We start from the raw sequence: 21,547 nt of genomic DNA on the forward strand, positions 1-21,547 counted from the left end.
CCAAAAATGGCACCAACAATAAAGAAAAGTAAAACTGGTACCATATTTAACTTTGATTGCATCACCCTAAAATCATTTGTTCAAAGGGGAACTTGATACTATTCATATCCTGAACACCTTGCAGAAACTTCACAAGGGCTTAAAAAATTGCATTAATCTGCACAGGAAGTACTTTATCCAAGATCAGAATCTATTTACCTGCCCAAAATAATTGGGAACTCCAGTTGTAGATCTTATGTTTATGTTAGTTTAAAAAAAAAGAATTCTTCTAGAAATCTAGGAGGATGTACTCGTACAATCTTTGAAGTTTATTTCATTAGTCTTTGGATGCCATCTATTAATATATTCTGTTGTCAGTATTGAAAAACATGTATGCTATATGTAGATTTGATCTCAGAGGATTATTTCATTTCAGATAATTTGTATTCTTTGATTTAGCTATACTGGTCATAAACCAAAAGAGCTTATGGGATGGTCTGTTGTCTGATATCTGTCCTCCATCCATCCATCATCAAATGCTTGTTATTGCTACTTGGAGGATTGCAATGAAAATGGTGCTTTGTTGACATCCATCATGCATGCCATAGTGGTCATCTTGAAAATCTTGTCACTCTTTCTGAATGGATGGTCATTTCATCATGGTGTTTTTCACTAAAAGACTAATTATATTCTCTAGTTGGTCCCTAATGAAAATGGTTGCCAACCTGATGTCCATTATGATCACCATAATGGCCATCTTGAAAATCTTGTCACTACTTCTCCTGAATTGATGGTCATGTAAATGGGGTTTTTCACTAAACAACTTCATTTTAGGTTTAGCTGGTCCTAAATGACACTGACACTTATCTGATGTCCAGTTTGGCTGCCACAGTGGTCATTTTGAAAATCTTGTTATCAAAGATCCTGAATAGATGGTCATATTATTTGAGGTTTTCACCAGAAGGCAAGGCTGCCAACCCTCACGAATTTGGTGTGAATTTCACGACTTTTTCAGCGATTCACGAATTCACGCCGTAAGACAAAAATTCACGAATTTTCCGATCCTCAGTTATTTTAAATCTTTAATAAAATAACCGATTTCCCGTTAAGCGCTATTCATGATATTCGCAGTTGCCGAAACGGTCCGGTACCGCTGGTCACGATATTAGTAGATCTATAGCCGATTAGTACAGTTGGCCCGGTCGCAAGCATTTTAGCCTATTTTAATCTATATGTATAAGAGTAGTTTTACAAATGCTTTTGAGAGAAACTGGGGCCTAACCGGAAATTTGCTCCACGCATGCGTCAAAACACTGATTGGAGTTACCGTTCAGCATCGCATGTATGATTTTGAAAATGTCTTCACCGCCAAGGAAAAAGAAATGTATTACTCAAAAAGTGAAGTTTAATTTGGAATATATCAAAAATTGGCGGTGCATTCTGCCATTAAACATTGATATTCATTCATGCTTTTTGCACTCAGTGTGCTACCGCAGAGACGATGTGAGGAAGAATGTCGGTTGCAAAAACACGTAGAAGTTGGGAAAATTAAGAATTCGCAGATTTCAGCTCTGGAATATTTTAAACCATTGGTGGAAGACCCGCAGGCTACCAACGCTTAAGCATTATTTGTGAGTTTTCTTGTGTCGAACACAATGTACCTTTATCAGCTGGAGACCATGCTAAACATTTGTTCTGACATATGTTCCCGGACTCGAAAATCGCTTCCAAATTTTCCTGTGGAAGAACCAAAAATGCTGCGGCTCCTGTGCATTCCTCACAGCAACAGTGACAGCGAAAGAGTATTTTCTTTAGTGAGGAAAAATAAGACAGACTTTAAGGCCTTCTTAGATGCAGAAAATTTGTCAGCAATTTTAGTCCCCAAGATCAACCAGCAGGCAAGAAGTCGGAACTGTTTAGAAAACAAATTTACGTTCAAGCAGTTGAGGAAGTTCAAGTCTGCCACAGTATCATGTCTTGATAAATAAATATTTCTGCATATATATAGTGTTTTATTTTTATTTTGCGAACTTGATATAGTGTGGTATTGACGGTCGGAGTAGTCAGAGTGGATGGAGTTATTGTCATAGTATTATTCACGAATTCGTGTCCAAATTCACGACTTTTTATCCCTATTTTCACTAATTGTGAGCCTGGAAGGTTGGCAGCTATGAGAAGGCTTCTTATGATGTCTAGTTGACCGTAAATGAAAATGATGCCAATATGATGTCCAATGTGGCTGACACAGAAACCATCTTGAAAATCTTTTTATTGCTACGCATCCTGAATGGATGGTTATATCAGCATGGGCTTTCATTGAAACATTAGATGAAAATGGTGCAAATCTATTGGCCAGTATGGCCGTCATTACTCATCTCCCCAGTTGCCTTGGGATTTTCAGCAGAAGTATTCTTACTATGTCTGGTTGTTTGTAAATGACAATATCAACAGTAAAAATTGTGAAAATCTTGCTATCACTACTAATCCTCAATGGATGGTCATATCAGCATAGGTTTTACTAAACTTGTTACAATGTCTAGTTGGTCCTAATAGAAAATGGTGCCATTTGACATTCAGTATGCCTGCTTTGTTATCACTATTTATGTTGAATGAATAGCCATATCAGCATGGGTTTTCACTAAAGATTTCTTATGATGTCAAGTTGGTCATAAATAAAAATGGTGCCAATTTGACTTAACTATGGCTGCCACAAAAATCTACCACTTCCTCTCCTATATGGTTGGCCATATTGACATTGTGCTTTCACCAAAAGACTTATTGTGATGTCTAGTTTGTACTACATGAAAATAGCACTAATCTGATATGTAATATGGCCACCATGGCATCCGTTTTGAAATTCTTTTTATTGTTACTCTTCAAAAATGGCAAGTCATATCAGCATGGGGTTTCCACTTGGAAACTTCTTATGATGTCCTGTTGGTGCTAGATGAAAATGGTGTCAATCTGTCCACCACAGCAGCTGATTTGAAAATATTTTTAAAGCTGAGAAATATCAGAGATGGTTTTAACACTCCAGAATTTATGAAACAAATGGTATTATCTTGAATTTCTTTTCAGCCAGTAGAGAATGAGTTCCTTTGAGGGACTAATTCTTTTGCCTTGTAAATCAAACAATTTTCATAGCATGACGTGCATCGAAAAACAAACGAATATTATAGGTGTCTGAGTTAATTGAATGATGTCCAATTATGTATTATATAGACTTGCTTATAAGTAGCTGCCAACTGCACTGACTTGGATCTGCCATCACTCAATGCATCAGCAGATCTAGATCTATACAATTTGTTAGGAATAATTAGTACAATGAACAACATAGGTCCTGGTCTACTAGTGCATTATATGACAGTAGATCAGGGTCTGTATAGTTTGCAATTGAACTTATCGCAAGTATAGATGGTAGTTAGGTTCTGTGGACTATGCAGAGAATTTACATTTTTCATCTACATAGCACATTGGAGAAATAAAGTTGGTTTCATAATTAAAATTTTACTTGATACTATCTTTTCAGCTTTAGTTGCAGAGTTGAAGTCCACAGTGCAAAGCCTGCAGCATACAAATGATAATGGGAAAACATGATCACTGAGATGAATAAGCCAGTAAGAATAGATAGATGTATTTATTATGTGGCAGTTGTTCCAGTTATATGGGCAGGAGAGAATATTGTCACCTTTGTGGTGCTTGAAAACTTGGTGCTAGTAGTAGTTGCAGAGAGAAGTTATGTACATTGGCTTGAAAAATTATTTTGTGAAAGCTATGGTGACTTGGGGGAACTAAATATGATGTTGCAAGTCAGCATTACTTGGGTTGTTTTCCTCTGAAGACAAGATGGAACAGGCATCAGGAAGTAAGAATGTACCTTTTCCCTGCATCTTGATTGCTTTAATGCTTCATTTTATTAGCTCTACTGGTCATAGACATGAAGAGCTTATGGATGGTCTGTCATTCCCCATCCATCATTTGCTATCTCTCTGTCCTTCAGCACAGATGTTATGGCTACATCTCCTAAACTAACTGGAGGATTGCCATGAAAGTTCACACGCATTTATCCCTTGATCTACATGGTCCTGAATAAAAATAAGGCCAGTAGGTCAAAAAGTATGGTCCCACTGTGACCATCTTGAAAATCTTATTGCTTCTCTTCTTGAATAGATGGTCATATCAACATATGGGTTTTTCGCTAAAAGACTTCATGTGATTTCTTAAATGAAAATGGGGCTGATCTGATGTGCAGTATATCTGCCATTGTGGCCATATTTAAAACTTGTTATTGCTGCACCTCAGAAATGGGATGTCATACTGATAGGATATTCAGTTATTGACTTGTGATGTCTAATTAATCCTGACTGAAATTGGTGCTGATCTTATGTCGTCACTAATCCTCTTGAATGAAAAGTAATATTGCCATAGCATTTTCATAAGCAGACTTCTAATATATAGCTTGTCTAAAATGAAATTTTTTCCAGTATGACCACAACAGTGACCATTTCGAAACTATCACTTTTCCTTCTGATTGGATTTTCACATCAACATGGGTTTTTCACTAAATATCTTCTTGTGATGTCTAGTTGATCTTAATGGTGCCATTCAGACATTTAGTCTGGTTGCCAAAGTGATGATCTTGAAGATCTTATTGTCACTATTAAATCTGAATGAATGGTCATATCAACATGGAGTTTTCACTGAAAGATTTCTTAAAATGTCTAGTTGGTCATAAATGGAAAGGTACCAATCCGGTTTCTAATATGACTGCCATAATTGCTATTTTGAAAATCTTGTTATCATTTCTTCTTGTAGATGGTTGTTCATATTGATATTGTTCTTTACCAAAGAGACTTTTCACAATGCATAGAAATGGTGGCAGTCTGATATAAAATATGGCACCATGGCACCCAGGTTGAAAATCTTGTTATAATTGCTTCTTCAAAGCTGAAAGTCATATCAACATGGGGTTTCCACCAGAAGACTTTTTAGTAAGCATGATTTGGCATCAGTGAAAATGATGCCAAGTTGACATCCATTATGTCCATCATTGGAGCAAATTTGGAAGACCTTCAAGCTACCAATGCTGAAGCATTATTTGTGAGTTTTCTTGTTGAACACAATTGTCAGCTAGAGACCATGCTAAACATTTGTTCTAACAAATATTCCCGGGCTCGAAGATCGCTTCACAAATTCATGTCAAAATTCACTATTTTGTATCCCTATTTTCACTAATTGCGAGCCTGGAGGGTTGACATCTATGCATCAGTCTTAGTGAAATGAAATTAAGTTCTGTCTCGGTTAATATTTGAGAGGATTAATTGTGGAAATTATTGTAAATTCATTCAAGGAGACTTTGAATTATATCATTGTCATATATCAATACTGTTGGTGCATTGGCACATCAAGGCTAATGGCATATCAGAAAGATTCAGCATTGGAATTCATTCACAACCCCACTGGAATTCATTTGGTATTCTATACTTTTGGACTTGTGACAGAATTTTTTTTGAATCTTTGGGATTTAATTCAAAATACCATAAGTTATTTTTAAATTTTTACTTTGTAGTCTAGAGGAAATAATTTATTTGCTGAATTTTACAAATTTATTGGTTTTCTCTTTTCTGTTACATAGTTTAAGACCAATGAGTCGTAACACACCAATCATTTAAAAGGAGAAAATGGTCTTATGCTGAATTCTTGGAAATTCTTTTTTGCTAGTAGAGCATCAGTCTCAATAAGGGACTCTTGTTACCATTTCTGAACCCTTATTAATGAAATTCTATATGATATGCCTGCCATTGGGGCAGAGTGCTATGTCCCTGTGTTTATTAACATTTCATTTTCTGCACAAAGACTTAAGTTTTGCCGCCTGTACCTTCACCAAATATGTGGACAAAATGGGGTGAGATGCCAGTGATTTGTAAAGGCGAGTGCTCTTGACCACTCAGCCACCTTGCCTCTTCTCTTCCCCTCCTTCTCCCCCAAAGAACTATTTAACATAAGATATACATATAATGTGCCATTCTCTATACTATTGTTTGGTCTTATCCTTTCTAAAATTAGGTTATGTGAGCTATGTCAGCTGTGCACCTTCATTTGTTTCTCACGTATTGTCCTTTACTTTTCATGCTTTGACAGAATTCAGCACCAAGAACAAATGATTTGGATTTGCCATCAAATGCAGTGTTGTTCTAAATTACAGTCCAAACTCTGACAACGAAATCAGTAATTTGATGGAGAATTATGTAACACAAACACCTTTTAAATTTGAACAAATAATGACATTTGGCCATCAGATATGTTTGCCATTTTTAAACAAAGAAAATACCTTCCTGTAGTTTGGTATCTCCTTGACTGTAATTATGTGCATTTGAACATGTTTCTTTTTTACATCCATCGTGTATTTTGTAAATGTAGAAACCTTTTTCCTTTCTGATAAATTGGTCAGACTTAGTGAGGAGTGTCAGTTTGCAGAAAGGTCTCAAAATTCCACTGTGAACCCAGAGACCCTGTGGACAAGAGGGTCAGAGGCATCATTAGGACATCACTAAACCTTGTCTTCATGGGCATAAAATGTATGATCTTTGAGAATATATCACCATCAACTAGATTTTAATTCTCTGAAGTACAGTGGTCAAATGTAACAAAGCCCAGGAAGTTGTGAAACCAGTGTGGTATGTGCTAGTTCATAAACTTACAGTCCAAGATACACCATGTAAAATTGGTATATAGTTTCTATATAGGTTTAAAATCTGCTGTAAGGTCTTTGACTTTAAATGTGACCAAGGGTTTGGGGGGGGGGGCACCTGGTTGGGTCTAAGTAGTCATAAAGTAGAACCTTATTAGAGCATACCGTCATAGATGTGGGATAATGGTATTTGAGCCTATTTTTATCATGAGCTTGATTTTTCTCTTCTAACTGACCCTGGGTTTGATAGGGGTCAAAGGTACCTTACAAAGGATGTCAATAAACCATTTTCCAATGGACATCATGTTGAAGTTTAATGTGTGTAATCATTAACTGGATTTTTATTTACAAATCATTGTACCCCAGTGTAATGATTGAATGTTAAAAATGTAATGGATGATATTGTTAAACCATGGGGAGGCATCTAATTGTATTTCATATCTGGATTTGGGATAAAGCTGGTACATGTATATTCATGTCTGTACATCTGTCCAGTTGTCCAGTCTGGCACAAAGGAGTTTAATAAATATGTACACGTCATTAGATGGTTTGTAAGTGAATGTATCATGTCGGGCTGCATTATCAGCTTCTACTGATTTGATTGGAACATGTTTTTCACCAGATCTTTACTAGCAATGCAAATTGCATATGTTATGATTTTATTAAAATCATTAGCTAGCACTCCTGGGAGTCTGCTTAATGAACATACTTATGATCAAGATGAAATTAGACCTTTTAAAAAAAAACTTTCGTAAATAATCTAATTTTACAAAATGACGTCATCTGAAAAGTTCCAGAAAGTAAGTCTCTTGCAATGGCATGCCATGTTCACAAGTTTATACTTAATCAGGGTTGGATGAATCTTACAATGGTCTGATGCCTAGAATTGAGGTTTTCATGAAACTGCACAGAAATCTGGATATTTCCTCCATAATGTATGCAATTTCCTGACAAGTTTTAACAAAATATAATTGCCTATAAACTTTTCAGCTTGTGCCAGATTACCAGATAGTGGATTTTCCCATCTCTCTAAATTGGAACTGGTCTGCACCATATTTGATGTGAACATCTTTGCAACTTGTTCTTCTGATTCTATACATTTGTTGTCGAACTGTTGTCAGGTATTGCCACCATTAATAAAAGTACAAAATTTTGTATTAAGTTACCATACAACTCAAGTTAAGTGCAATAAAGACACATTTCAGTAGGTTAATGAACTTTGAATTTTCATCATTAAAATACATATGTAAATAAGTTTCAGATTATTTTTATTTACTTTACTTTCAGATCACTTGTGCTGTTCCGAAGGTTTCAGTTCTGCAAGTTAATGAATGGAAGCATTTTTGGGATGTCTCAGTTTCATTGATGTCATGAGTTCATATCTTTGAAATCTTCAGTTGAGTGTATGATGAAAGAAGAAGAAAAGACAACATAAACTTTGAGTTTTATCTTCAGTATTTAATATAGATGCCATTATGTATTGGATGATGCATTGAAGATGTGAACTGAACAACAATGGCTATTATGTATCAAAATTGTGTCAAGTGTAATTTTAGTACATTTCCAAGAAGAAGAAAAAATAGATCAGGTTTAGTTGGAATTAGTAATGCTAGAAATTTTCAGTGAATTATGCTTTCATCTCAAGATTGTCTACTTACAAGTCAATTTAAGAATATTTTCTAACACTTGGTTGTAGCCAGTCTGTGTTTCATAATCCCACAGTTATTATTCATTTGGGAAACTTTTTTAATCTTGAAGTATGCAGGAAATGAGGTGTGTAGAAAAAATGTTGGAATTAATGATATTTGCATTAACAGGAAGTGCAGGTTACTTTGATTATCATATTGATTCAGTGGATGCATTTTGTATAGAAGTTTGAGGTTGATAGGGTTCAGATTATCAGAAACAGTAGAATAAAGTGTAACAGTTGGGATGCCAAAGCAAAACTTAACCTTACCAGCTTGATCCTAATGCATCTTTTGATAAGCTTTTACTATGACTGTTGTATCATTTCAAACCAGTTGTGAAATTAATTTTTGGAATTTCAGTTCATGGTTTGTCATTCTTTGAATGTTCCAAAGAGTGATGTTTCTGTATGTTAAATTGTACTACTGCATCCGTCCAACTGTCTTTTCTGCATAATAACTCCCTTTATTAGAATTCCCCCCCCCCACGTGGGTTCGGGGATGTGGTATAGGTCTGATGATGCATACTCCTGCATGTTGTTAGAGGCGGCTACTGGAGGCAACCTTTGCCTAGGTATGCTTCCTGTAATGACTGTCCAGGTGAGAAAGTCTTGGACTTTTTAAAAAAGTGTAGTTTGTGTAAAAATGTAGCTTTTTTATTTTAAAACTTTTACCCATTTTTGCCTCTATCTTTGCTTTCTATGCATTTTGGTATTAAACATAATCAGCACAGTATATCCAGGATTGTGCTGATGTGCTGTTGCATACATATATATATGTATGCATGCATGCAAAAATACACACACACACACACACACACACACGGATTTCAGCCAGATTATGTTGCTTGATACTGATAGGATCTTGTCTGAGATTGATTATCCAACTCACCTATGTTCATTACTGCACATCAACTCCCTCAGTTATTGCTGGATTTCAACCAAATTTTCTCTGTATCTTGATATGGTCAGATCTTGACTAAGTTCAGTTATCAGCTTTTTCTGCCACATGAGCAGTTTATGGTCTGGTTGAAGTTTTTCATTTGCACTTTTTTTCTCAAAAAACCCTTGATTGTTTCTCATCTCACTTGGAATGAATCATTATGAAACCTGTGACAGCTTATTGCATTGTTGACAGTGGAAAATGTTTCTTATCATTTTCAATTCTTAGTATTTCCTAAACTCCATGGTATAAATCATGACTTTCCCTGATACTTTCACTCAGCTTTTTGATCTCAAGGTCAAGGTCACATAGCATTCATACAAATAATTGGATGTTTTTATTTGCTTTTATTTCATCAAACACTAGATGAATTTTCTTTATCCTTTGGATGAATTATAGCAAACCAAGACAATTCATTTTGCAACTTGCTATCTCTCAACCATGCCACCATGAGGTCAAGGTCACATTGTACAGCAGTGTTTTTATGGCAGGCTCAACATGCTGGTCTGACCTTATGGTTTCTGCTCGATAAATCCAGTCTTTTGAATCAGTTTTCATCAAACTTCATGTTTAGTTTTCACTTGAGCAGAGGCACTTTCAGTTTGTAACTTGGGGCCAGATGTCATGTGTCAGAGTTACAGGATCTAAATTTGTCATGTTGGGTTCCACATGACAAGTCTACTTTCCTGAAGTTTCCAGCATTCAGCTTTTATCATCATCATAATTTCATGAAGGAAGGGCAGCTCCGGAGTTGGTAATCAATGAATCAAAGATCATGGTAACTAGGTAATATTGTAAAAGCTGTGGGGCTCATCATCCATTCTTCTCATTGCCTGTTTTGTTTTTCGGAGATAAACTTCAGGGAACATTGTATATCCAGCCAACTTTATGATTCATCATTTTGTTTATCTCAGGACTTTAAGTGAAAGCTCAGCTTTAACCTTATGTGACTGTATATGAAACTATAAGATTTTCATAATATTATTTTGAGAAACTTACAAGTTAGAATTTCTTCGATATTGTGGTGCATGAGGTAGCTAATCAATAACTGCTTTGTCCAATGTGGTGGGGGGTCATCCAGTAATGAGGGAGATTCTGAAGATATATGTTTTGTATTGAACATTTTTATGAACAATAAAATACTTAGGAATAAATCAGTTTAGCTAGTAAACTCCCTTTCATGTCATTTATTTGTGTATATATTTGTGTTGAAATGAGATTAATTTTATTTGTCTTTCTTGCAATGATTGTGATAAAATTTTAGACGCTACTAATGCATAACACAGTCACTTGGCAGATTTGCTAGGACTGAGTATGAGTAAATGATAGAGATCATTTTTACTTATTTCTTAAAAATCAACAACAAAATAAGTCATTTGAGGTAAGACATTTTATATTTTTTTCTGTTTTCATATGTTTATTTAAGATTTCATGTATTCTACATCAGTCTACACAAAAGCTGGAACACAAACATAGAAGTTTATTTTGTTATACTTTGTTACTGCTACTATATATGTAAATTGTTTATATCATGTACAAGGTACTCAAAAATGTCTCACTTCATTCAATAGTTTAAAATTGGTAAAAATGCTTAAGCATTGATGAACACAAATAACATAGAAAACATGATAATATACTGTGCAGCTTTGTTTTACACCATGTTAAACACTCAACTTTGAAGTAAAATATTGCAGCATTGGAAAAGGCAAAACTGATCCAGTGAAGAGATGGCTGCCCATTAATGTTTTTTCCATAGCTTTAGGAATCCATATGTTGTTGCTTTTTAGACAGGTGATGGCTTACAGGCTGTGACCTTGCAAGCTAGGTACTTGTTGGATTAATTAGGGGGATATTTTTGGTGACTGCTCTAGTGGCTTAGTGGTTAGAGCATCCACCTCTGATGCGGGAGGTCATGGGTTCGATCCCTGGCTGAGTCATACCAAAGACTTACAAAAATGGTACTAACAGCTGCCTGGCTTGGCGCTCAGCATTAAGAGGTTAGTGTTAGGACTGGTTGGCCTGGTGTCAGGATAATGTGACTGGGTGGGACATCATGCTAAATGTCTGTGGCATGACGTTCCAGTGCTAGGCATCCTATAAACTGCCACTCTGCAGATAGTGATATGACTGAAAACTTATTAAAGCTATGTTAAAAATCCAAATCACACCCACAGATATTTTTGTTACACTAGTGTTTAGTGCACTGAAAGATATATATATATATATATATATATATATATATATATATATATATATATATATATATATATATATATATATATATATATATTACTAATGATCAACAGGGCTAAATATTCTCAGGATGTAGTGCAATAAAGTTTGAATTTTTGTGTTGTTTACATTTATAAATAATTTTGGAGCTGAAAAGAATGACCAGACAGTCATATAAAAATTTCTTCATAAATATTCAAACAGAAAAATAGAAATTGAATATATAATTGTTTACCTAGTGAGTAAAACAAGATTCGACAGTCAACCATGCTGACCATAGGCTCTACTTTATCAAAGTAAAAAAAATAGGAAGGGAAAACTATTGACAACACCCATTCCAATGTTCTTAATCAAAGGTGATTAACTCGCACAGTTCAAACTCTTGCCCCTCATTAATTCCATTTTGTGAATATTTATTTGTTGTCAGCCTGTTCAGCCATTCATAACTTGTATCAGCATCATGATGTTCCAGACTTTTCCCCATGTACAATTGAAAATACTTGATTGATCATTTATTGGCCATTTTCATGAGAAGTTTCTCCTTTACTTCTGTCTTGTCTTCTCAAATCAAGTTTTGAGGGTATGCACTTCTGATGTGTTACACAGTAAATAGGCTACTTCCAGTTCTGATTGGTGATTACTGTGATTGAAATCAATTAATCACTGCAGAACATGAAAAATATGGTATTGTACAAGGGTCATGTAAAAAGTTGAAAATCCTTACTGCAAATCATTTGATTGGGAATTTAAGCACTATAGGAGTAAATACTTACAATGCATTCGGTCTAAAACGGAATTTTTACACATTAAAATTAAGGAAATAACTGAATCGTAGACTTTTCATGAATTGTCTTTGTTTGCACTCCAGTCAGGTTGCAGCGAAAGTCACTTTATGCAATTTTAGTTGTGAACAAATTACTTATTGAATCTGTTTTTAGACAGTCTCCACATAGAACTTAGCAAATAATAGCGAGTTAATGCCTTTTCTTTACCTATAGTCGGTCTTCAGCACTGTAACATTTTGATAATTCTTCATTGGAAGATAAACGGAATATAGCTCCAACATTCATTTGATTATTAATCTGAATTAAATATCAATCTTTCTAAAGATCCCCAAGATGTGTTTTAATTAGATTAAAATGTTAAGGTGAATAGTGTCTTAGTGCAATGTAAAATCATTGGGTTGATGTGATGTGAAGTTAGCAATAAATACCAGGGTAAACCGTATAAAGAAGAAAATAAAAACAATATTTTGCTCTCTTTATTAAGATGGACAAATAATGAAATTCGAATGGGAAAATTTGGTATTGATTTCAGCCTTAATGTGTTCCCACGCCCTTGAATACAAGAACAGTGTTGCTGGTGATGTGATAGATGAAATATTAACTTTCAAATTAAACTGACAATTATTGTATGATGCTACCTGTTCATTATGTGTTACAAATTTAATGAACCAACTGTGTGTCTGTGGGACAATGCAATAAACATCTTGTCTGGATCATGCCTGCAGGGTTGCCACTGTTCTGCACTCAGCAGGATATGTTGGTACATATCAAGAACCTATTCATGCTATAAAGTTTGTTTTAGCACCATGTATAAATTTGGATGAGATGCCTGCTTCCAATATTCCCAGTGGGGAAAAGTTAGTTTTAAAATAACTACAGGGTGATCTCACAAGTGTGCCATATAATTCTAATAAATGCAGAGGCCAGTTTTCTTTTTTAATTCTAATAAATGCAATGGCCATTTTTCTTTTTTAAAGTATAATTAGAGTAGGAGTTTTACAGGCTTGTGACATTCAACTTTACACAAGTAAAATGTAGCAATGTCAAGACACTGTATATGTGATGAAGGTCAGTAATTTGTATATTTAGGTTCAAACTTCTGTGGTGTAAAACTTAAATTCTTGATTTGAGAGAATTTATGGTTTGAAAAGTTTTCCTGGAAATTCATTTTACAGGGTTACTAACCAAATGGAAAAATTGGAATGAGGAAACAATACAGGTGTCATTATACTATAATTGTGGTTATGTTACATGTCTGTTGATCAATTGTGCAAGTTTATTTGTTTCCTTACTACCCTTATTTTAAGGTAAATGAAATTGTATATCTTGATGATACTTATTTTTCAGCTTTTTCTTGTCTTCTACCTAATAAATATGTTCACAAAGTTAGCATTTATATGGAAAACTGTCTATTAATCAACAAATAGCATTGCTTTACTCAATATTGCGTTACTGATACATTGGGTTCAATAATATTGTGTCCAGTATTGAATTATAGTTCAAATGATCATGTGTTCAAATAAAAAACTAAGATAGTGTTGGTTTTTTTAATTGATGCTTACAGTTTTATTTCAGCCACTGCAAAGTATTTACCTGAATGCATGTTTATCCATTTATTTCAGCTATTTGTGATATTTTATATAAATCGTTGATGTGTTTTAACAGAAACAAAAGTAAATATATGGTGGCAACAGTGAGGTAGGTTATTCAATGTCTGTTCTTGAACAGAAAATTTATTGGTGGAAATTGCATCCTCCATTTAAAAACATAAAGTGGAAGGTGGGGAATTTTCTGAAAAAAGGGAGGGAATTAATGTACTTTAAATTTGTGCATGATTTCTGTTCATTTGGTGGATTGTTTGGAGTGATTTTGTTTAGAAATTAGCATGATTCCTGGATCTGCAGAACATAGAATAGACCCAAGCCAATTGTTGGATCAGAATAAGGGGTATAAATGAGCTTTGATTGTTGCTTAGTTTATGAGTCTCAGAGTACAACTTTGCATATTCCAGTTAATATACAAATCACAATAACCTAATGTTAGTTGTGGTGGCATATTTTAGCATGTATGCTTAAACTAGGCATCATATGTTATTGGCTATGTAGGGTTCACATGGTTTTTGAAGGTCAATGAAAGTCATTGAGAAATGAATATTGCATTTTAAGGCATTGATAGTCATTGAATTTTCACTTAAGTCATGGAAAATTATTGAATTTGAGAGAATTTTCATAAAAATAGAATATGATGGAAAATTTTACTTTTGAGTCATTAATTGTATGTTGTGTTGGAATGAAAGTACAGTTTGATTTTCTGTCATATGCTAGCTTTTCCTCCATTATGAGAATCCAGAGGCAGTAATTGGATATCATGCATAGTGCTCCTTTCCCATGCTATCATTAACACATTCACACTATTTCACTGCACTTAGTTGTAAATTTTCTGCCAAACAAGGACAGTTCATGTGTGACCTTTTTTTGAACAAATAATCGTAGGAAACTGCTGGGAAAATGTACTTTCAGTGATAGTAGTGATAGTTGGTTACAAGACAAAGACTATTACATGGCTGAGGATAGATGCAGCCTCACAGCACTGAGTGTTTTGCATAGTGTGCAAGAAAGCTATAGATATTGCTGGAATGGACATTGCTGCTCTAAGTAGCCAGGCAAAAGGAAAGAAACATTTGGAACTTAGAAAAAACACAAGCCTTATGTTTCGATGTCAGCATTCATATTGTGAGAATAAAAAAAATGTAATTGTCTTCAATGTCATCTGCAGCAGAAAAGCCGGTTTCATCTTCAGTGGGTTTTGCAACTTCAGTGGCTGTTGAAAGGGGTGCAGTTTTGGTGACAGGTTTGATGCAAAGCTCTGATGTGCTGAAGGCAGAAATATTATGGACTTTAAAAGTAGTAAACAGTAATTATTTCTTCAACTCATGCAGTGACAGTGGAGGTTTGGCCAATGTTTCTATGCAGCAAGATTTCTCAGCTGTACAGTTGTGGAAGATGCCTATTTTACAATTTTTGATATTGCCCTCACCTGAAAGCCCAGCTCAAAAAAGAAAGAGAAGGCAGTAATTATGTATTGCTCTTTAACGAGAGCTTGAGCAAAGATCTGCAGGAGAAACAGATGGATTTATACATATGAATCAGGGATGAAGACACCAATCTCCCCACACTTCTGTGACCAAGTTTTTGGGGCATGCTACAGCAGATGACATCTAGAACCAGTTTAGTTCAGTATTTACAGACCTGGGACAAAGAAACCTTGCTCATCTTTCCATGGATTGCCTAAATGTAAACTGGTGTGTGTATCAAATCATGCAATCAGAGATTGAAAACCAGACATTTACTTCGAACTTGCAGTTGTGGGCCTCATGTGCTACACAATGCATTTTTGCACAGTATGTGCTGCTGCTGAATGGGAAGGTTTTCTCAGCAGTCTCTTTAACCTCTTTTGTTATGCATCTGCATGATGAGAAGGCTTTACTCACATTATGAGGTCTGCTACCTTTCCCTTGAAATTTTGTAAGCATTGGTAAGTTGAATATTCTTGTTTTTCATTTACATTTTGATGCTCCTCAATTTTCCCTGGGATGCTCCCCACATGTCAAATCTGCGGAACAGCTAAAAGCTATTAAACAGGCATGAAGCCAGTGCGACTAATTCATAGTTAATCTTTACTGCTGTATTTATCTTTTTAAAAGTACTGCCTCTCTGAAAGTCAGCAAAATCTGTTTCGATTTTCTTTAGAGTCCAAATCTATTCCATATGACCAAATCTTAAGGCTTTTAGCACAGCTTGATATATTTTTTTATTTCTTTTGATTAGGTTAATGATGGTAAATTTATATTCATACATATGTACATGGTAAAGTGTAATACCATGTGTTGAGGAGGCATGTCTTTGCTGTGAATGGGGATGCTATTTTATTTGCAGAGAAAACGCAGCATTGTAAATTACTCCCTTGTGCAATGTTTGTCATGCTGAGATCCACAGCAAATGGCAACCTCTAAAGGAAAACTTCAGTGCATCACAAAACTAACAAGAACCCTGTACATACTGTCTGAAGCAGGGAGATGCAGGAAGATATATGTGACCAGGTGCTTAACCAGTTTGGAAAACTGTGTGATATGTTATCTCTGGTGACTCTTAGCTGTTTTAGAGACTTGGACTCTGCCAAAGACCAATTAGAAACCCTTTTCTGTACAGAAAGTTGGCCTGGTTAAGAATCTTTCTTAAATGTGGATTGTCATTGAGCATTTGTTTCTTTAGCATGGATATGCCACTATATAAAGGGTTCTCCATAATCATGCAGGTTACAGTAGAGAATATTTACAAAGAGGCACTTGTAGCACATTCTTTACCACCCAAGAAGAGCTGAAGGAGTGGAAAACATTCCAATCACAAAGGACCTTCTTTTGTCAGCAGGTAGGGCGTGGCAAATGTATCAGCAATATTTAGATCAAAAAGAAAGTGGAAGCATAATTAACCAAAAAAAAATGAAGTGAAAAGCAATAATGGAGGAAATTGATAATTTAAAGTCCAAGAAATGTAGACTGGAGGAAGATGTAAGCTGCCTTTTCCAGGCAGCTGACAAAATGGCAGATGAAGCTAAAGAGATAGGAATATTAACACTTATCGCAATCAGAAGGGCTCAGAAAAAATGGGAAAAAATGTTGAAGACAAAGTCAAAGCGCTTGAGTTAGAGCTGTTCCAGAAAGTACCAAAAATAAAGAACAGTGTTTAACATTCTGGGTCCAGTAATGATGAGTTTATTATTAATATTTCCTTTTCTAATTATGTCATTAAATTTATTTATTTCTGTATTATTATTATGTTTGTTTCTTATACAATATGTGAATTAGTAACTGAAGTTGAACACTTGATAAAAAGAGTAGTAATTTAAAACCGAAATCTGGTCATTGAAAAGTCATCAAATCTCGGTTCTCCAGATCTGTATGTACCCTGGATGTGGTACTTCACAGATTGCTCTGTTAAGATGATTATGTTTCTGAAAGGACAATACAGGTTATGATGCTCTGAAATGGAATAATTATTGCAGATAGCTAAGAAAAGTTGTGACTTTGATGTAATACATTTTAGAACTTCAGATTGATGTTTACATTCATTTTTAGCCAACATGGAATTAGTTTACAAAATAGTCTTTTTGCAGTTGCAAGAATACAAGTACATGTACATGTGAAATGGGAGTTTTACATTTTATTGCCCAATCATAAATAGGTAGCCTCAGTCCCCATCACCAAAGTGTGAAAATGGTGCTGCTTGTGTATCCAATATGGCCACTGCAGCTAAATGAAAATGGCGCTGATCTGACATTCAGTATGGCTGAGATCTGGGCCATCATGAAAATCTTGTTATTACTACTCCAAAAGATTGGATGCTAATCTCAACATCAGTTTTTGACTAAACGACTTCTTATGATGTCTAGTTAGTTTTAAATGAAAATGGTGCCATTCTGGTGTCCAATATGGCAGCTATCTTGCAAAACTTGTCACTATGCCTTCTGAATGGGTAGCCCCAGTCCCCAGTATGAGAATGATTATGGCTTGCACATCCAATATGACCACAGTGAACCCCTTAAAATCTTGTTATTGCTGCTCCTCCTGAATGTATGTTCATACCAACATGAGGTTTTCACTAAAAGACTTCTTATGATAATCCAGATACAATTTGTGATGATCCGACATCCAATATGGTCACCATGGCAGCAATCTTAAAAATCTTATGACAGTACTGCTTAAAAAGAAAGTCATATATGGGTTTTCACCAGAAGACTTATTGATGTTCAGTTCTATTTAAATGAAAATGGGGCTGATCTGACATCTAAAATGGCTGTCACAGCAGCCATCTTGAAAAGCTTGGGATTGCTACTACTCCTAAATGGAAACTCAGATCTTTAAAATATTGATATCTCAACTCTTTAACATGGAGTTTTCACTAATTTAGCTCTTACAATATCTTGCTGGTCCTAAATGAAATGGTGCCAGTTGGACAACCAATATAGTTGCCATGAAAGCTGTCTTAAAAATCATTTTGTCACTGTTCTTCCTGAATGGATGATTTCACCAAGTCCTAAATGACAATAGTCCCAATTGCACGTCTTACAAATCTTACTGTCACTACTTCCTCTTATGGATGATCATTTTAATACTGCATTTCACCAAAAGACTTCTAACGATGTCTGCTTTTTGCTACATGAGATGGTGCCAGCTGATGTCCAATATGTGTATCACAGCACTCAGTTTGAAAATTATCACAGAAGAATGTCAAAGATAGTTTCAGCACAACAGTGCAAGGGAAGAATTGGCTCTGTCTTGATTTCCTGGAAACCTTTTTAGCCCAGTGGAGCAACTACTCATTTGAGCAACTCTTGCCTGTACTTTTTTATTTATCAGTGGTTTAAACACTTCTTTTATTGCATTGACTTGAAGCGCCTTCGATAACTGATCGATGGTAGTGTTTAGTTTGATCCTGCATGGAAGTGAAATCATTTGCAGGCTTAAGTGAAATCATTTGCAGGCTTCCCACAGCTTCAAGTAATGATCTCAAGTAATAGATCACTCCAGCATATTAATTAGGTGTTTTTAATCTAAAATGTGTATTCAGAGGAGACAGTATGCAGATGCCCATAGACCTCACCACAACAGGACTAACTTGCAGCTGGGCCAGGTTTGTTCCATTAGAATATTTTCAGTTAATTTGAGTGAGATGGACATAGTCACTGGATATTGACAAATGCAGGTGGCATGCCTATGGGGTAAATGCCAGCACTGAAGAATTCTCCAGGTTTGAATCCAAGTATGTTGCCAACAGTGGTGAAGATAACCATGAGGTGTGAGGCAACATTCACATTCATGATAATGATGGCAATTGTAGTACATATATTGTTGTCAAGGATTAGCCCAGTGCAGTTGATTTGCAAATTCTTTTTTTCAAACATTTCCAGGTTATCATATCCATTGGGTATTGTATATGTGGTATAATGCCTGCCTCATATCTGGTTTTAGAATTGGTATTTTCCGTACATTTAAGCATGGTGTACAGGGCAGCAAAAATGTTGAACCAACTTAGTCTGTATGAAAGCACTACATATATCTCCAGTTCTAGAGCCACAGGCCCAAATCAGGATTAATAGATACAACATTGTCAGCAATTGTGTGAGCATAAACAAGAACAAGTGGGAGTAGTGAACAGTAGTGGTATTACAACAAGTACTGTGCTTTAATAGTGACGTGAAATATGGCATAGGAGGCATATTTTAACTTTAGCAACACAGAGCGTAGATCCACAAATTGTTGGTGAACCTTGGTCAGTAAACATCAATTAATCATTTTGAGCCACACTTATTGATTTCACTGATAAGCATACTTCCAGGACTTCAAAAATGCCACCAGCATGCACAAATCACATCAAAATTTATATGAATTCACACATTTGGAAAACGATGATGCACAAGGATTCCTGCAAATTTAAAGTCGTGTATAAAAATGTGCAGCATTTAAGTTTTATTTAACTAAAGTGCTTGTTGCAGCATAAGTCATTCTGCAGGCAGAGGGCTTGTAGAGCTTATTGCAATGTCTTTGTTCAGGGAGGCAACTGTTTACACATCTTGGTAGTTGGACTTGACATAAATGGTGTTTGAACCAAATTTAGTTGGCACATTAGGCCAAGGAACAAGCATTCTGTCATAGTTTTTAACCTCACATTCATTTTACAAAGGCTTGTTTAAAATACAGGTTACCCCAACCCACCCCCAAAATAAAGAATCCCAACATGGTTCATTTGCAGATGACAATTTCATTCAGCAAGTGATGGCTATGTTGACAATGAAAAAATAAAATATTATTGGAGCTGTAAAAGTGTTACTGGAAATACCAGTCTGTGATTTTGAACCTGAAAATGATGTTGAATGCAAGTCTGATGTACGTGTGGGATAGACAAAAACAGAAAAATAAATAAGAATCTGAAGGGAAATTAAAAAGTTAGGATATTTATTTGATCACAATGCCTCAGTCTGAACAAGCAGATCATGATGATGATGCAAAGCAGAAGAAAAACAGTCGGGCATAATAGTCATGAAAGCACAGATTCAAAAATTAAACTTTGGCAGAGCTCATGTTGGTTTTTTGGACAGAGACAATGCTTATAAGCTGGGGAGAATTGTAAAGAACCATAAAAAAGTTAACCAGTTTCTTCAAGCTGGCTAAGCTAGCTATGCTCATGCCCTTCAAAAAGCAGTGTGAATAGGTAGCACAGAGCTCACCTTTTTGATAAATTCCTGGCAGCATCTCTGCAGCTGAAGCTGAGTTGTACTATAAACAAACAAAAACAGAAGCTGAAATGGTGTTCTGCCAAAATCGGGTGCATTTTATGAGTTGTATTTCATGACTGATTGTGGTGTTGGCATTTAAGAACACCAGCGCCAGCTGAGAGGAGGGTAAAAGTATGGCACACAACCCTGAGATATGTACCATTTGTTGACAGGTCCGACGTCAAACCTCTGCACCACAGCTAATGCCCTGCATCTCATCTGTACCAGCACAACGCCAGCCCTCTCTGTTAGTGGAACCACCACCATCCATCCATTATACTCCAACCATTTGATCATGCATAGTCGTGATGCAAAGCTTTTACCATTTTTTCATTTTGTTTACTGCCATATTAAAAGGGATCTCACTCCACTCTGATTGCCTCTCCAGGTCAAACAGGATGGAATACACATTACAGTGGCATTGTCACGAGAATTTTGGCAGTGAATTTAAGGTGGATAAAGACATGACTTATGTAAACAGCAGATCCACAACAAGCCAAGGATGAAATACGTTTTCTAATGTTCATAAGAATGTTCCCAAAACAGTTGGTTTCACACTCAAAAGATACAGCAGCAGGGTTGGTTGAGAAAATAGCAGGGTGGCATTTATGCTGGACGAGTCACAAGGCTTTAGTCAGTCCAGTGTAGAGTGACCCAGTACAGTTGTTCTAGTGTTTGTTTTGGCAATCCTGAGCTCACAAGCTGAAATGTTTGTCATATTAGTTTTTTGTGGAAAAGGTCGTATTTGCAAAATCAATCTGGTATATATTCAGACATGCATTAGGTTCATATAGTTTAACATTTTGGTGACCACTTCCGGTGGTCTATTGGTTAGAACATCCACCTTGGATGCGGAAGGTCGTAGGATTTGATCCCTGGCCGATTTATACCAAAAGCTTACA

General features: G+C 35.6%; 1 protein-coding gene across 4 annotated transcripts in view; it reads left to right on the forward strand.

Annotated features, from left to right (window-relative positions):
• Positions 1-13,850, forward strand: part of LOC149772643 (uncharacterized) — a 94,928-nt gene extending 81,078 nt beyond the window's left edge. For 3 of the 4 annotated variants that reach the window (XM_089947534.1, XM_089947536.1, XM_089947537.1), the window contains 2 exons: positions 3,509-3,596; positions 7,958-13,850. In XM_089947534.1, coding sequence (XP_089803660.1) covers positions 3,509-3,576 — 68 coding nt within the window. In that variant the 3' untranslated portion in view covers positions 3,577-3,596; positions 7,958-13,850. Of the gene's footprint in view, positions 1-3,508; positions 3,597-7,957 lie in introns of those variants that run through there. The other variant, XR_016417642.1, reaches the window with a different exon arrangement.
• The last annotated feature ends 7,697 nt before the right edge of the window (positions 13,851-21,547 follow it).

The sequence above is a fragment of the Sinohyriopsis cumingii genome, unplaced genomic scaffold, assembly GCF_028554795.1.
Source record: "Sinohyriopsis cumingii isolate HCF-2022 unplaced genomic scaffold, ASM2855479v2 utg001324l, whole genome shotgun sequence".
Classification (NCBI taxonomy): domain Eukaryota; kingdom Metazoa; phylum Mollusca; class Bivalvia; order Unionida; family Unionidae; genus Sinohyriopsis; species Sinohyriopsis cumingii.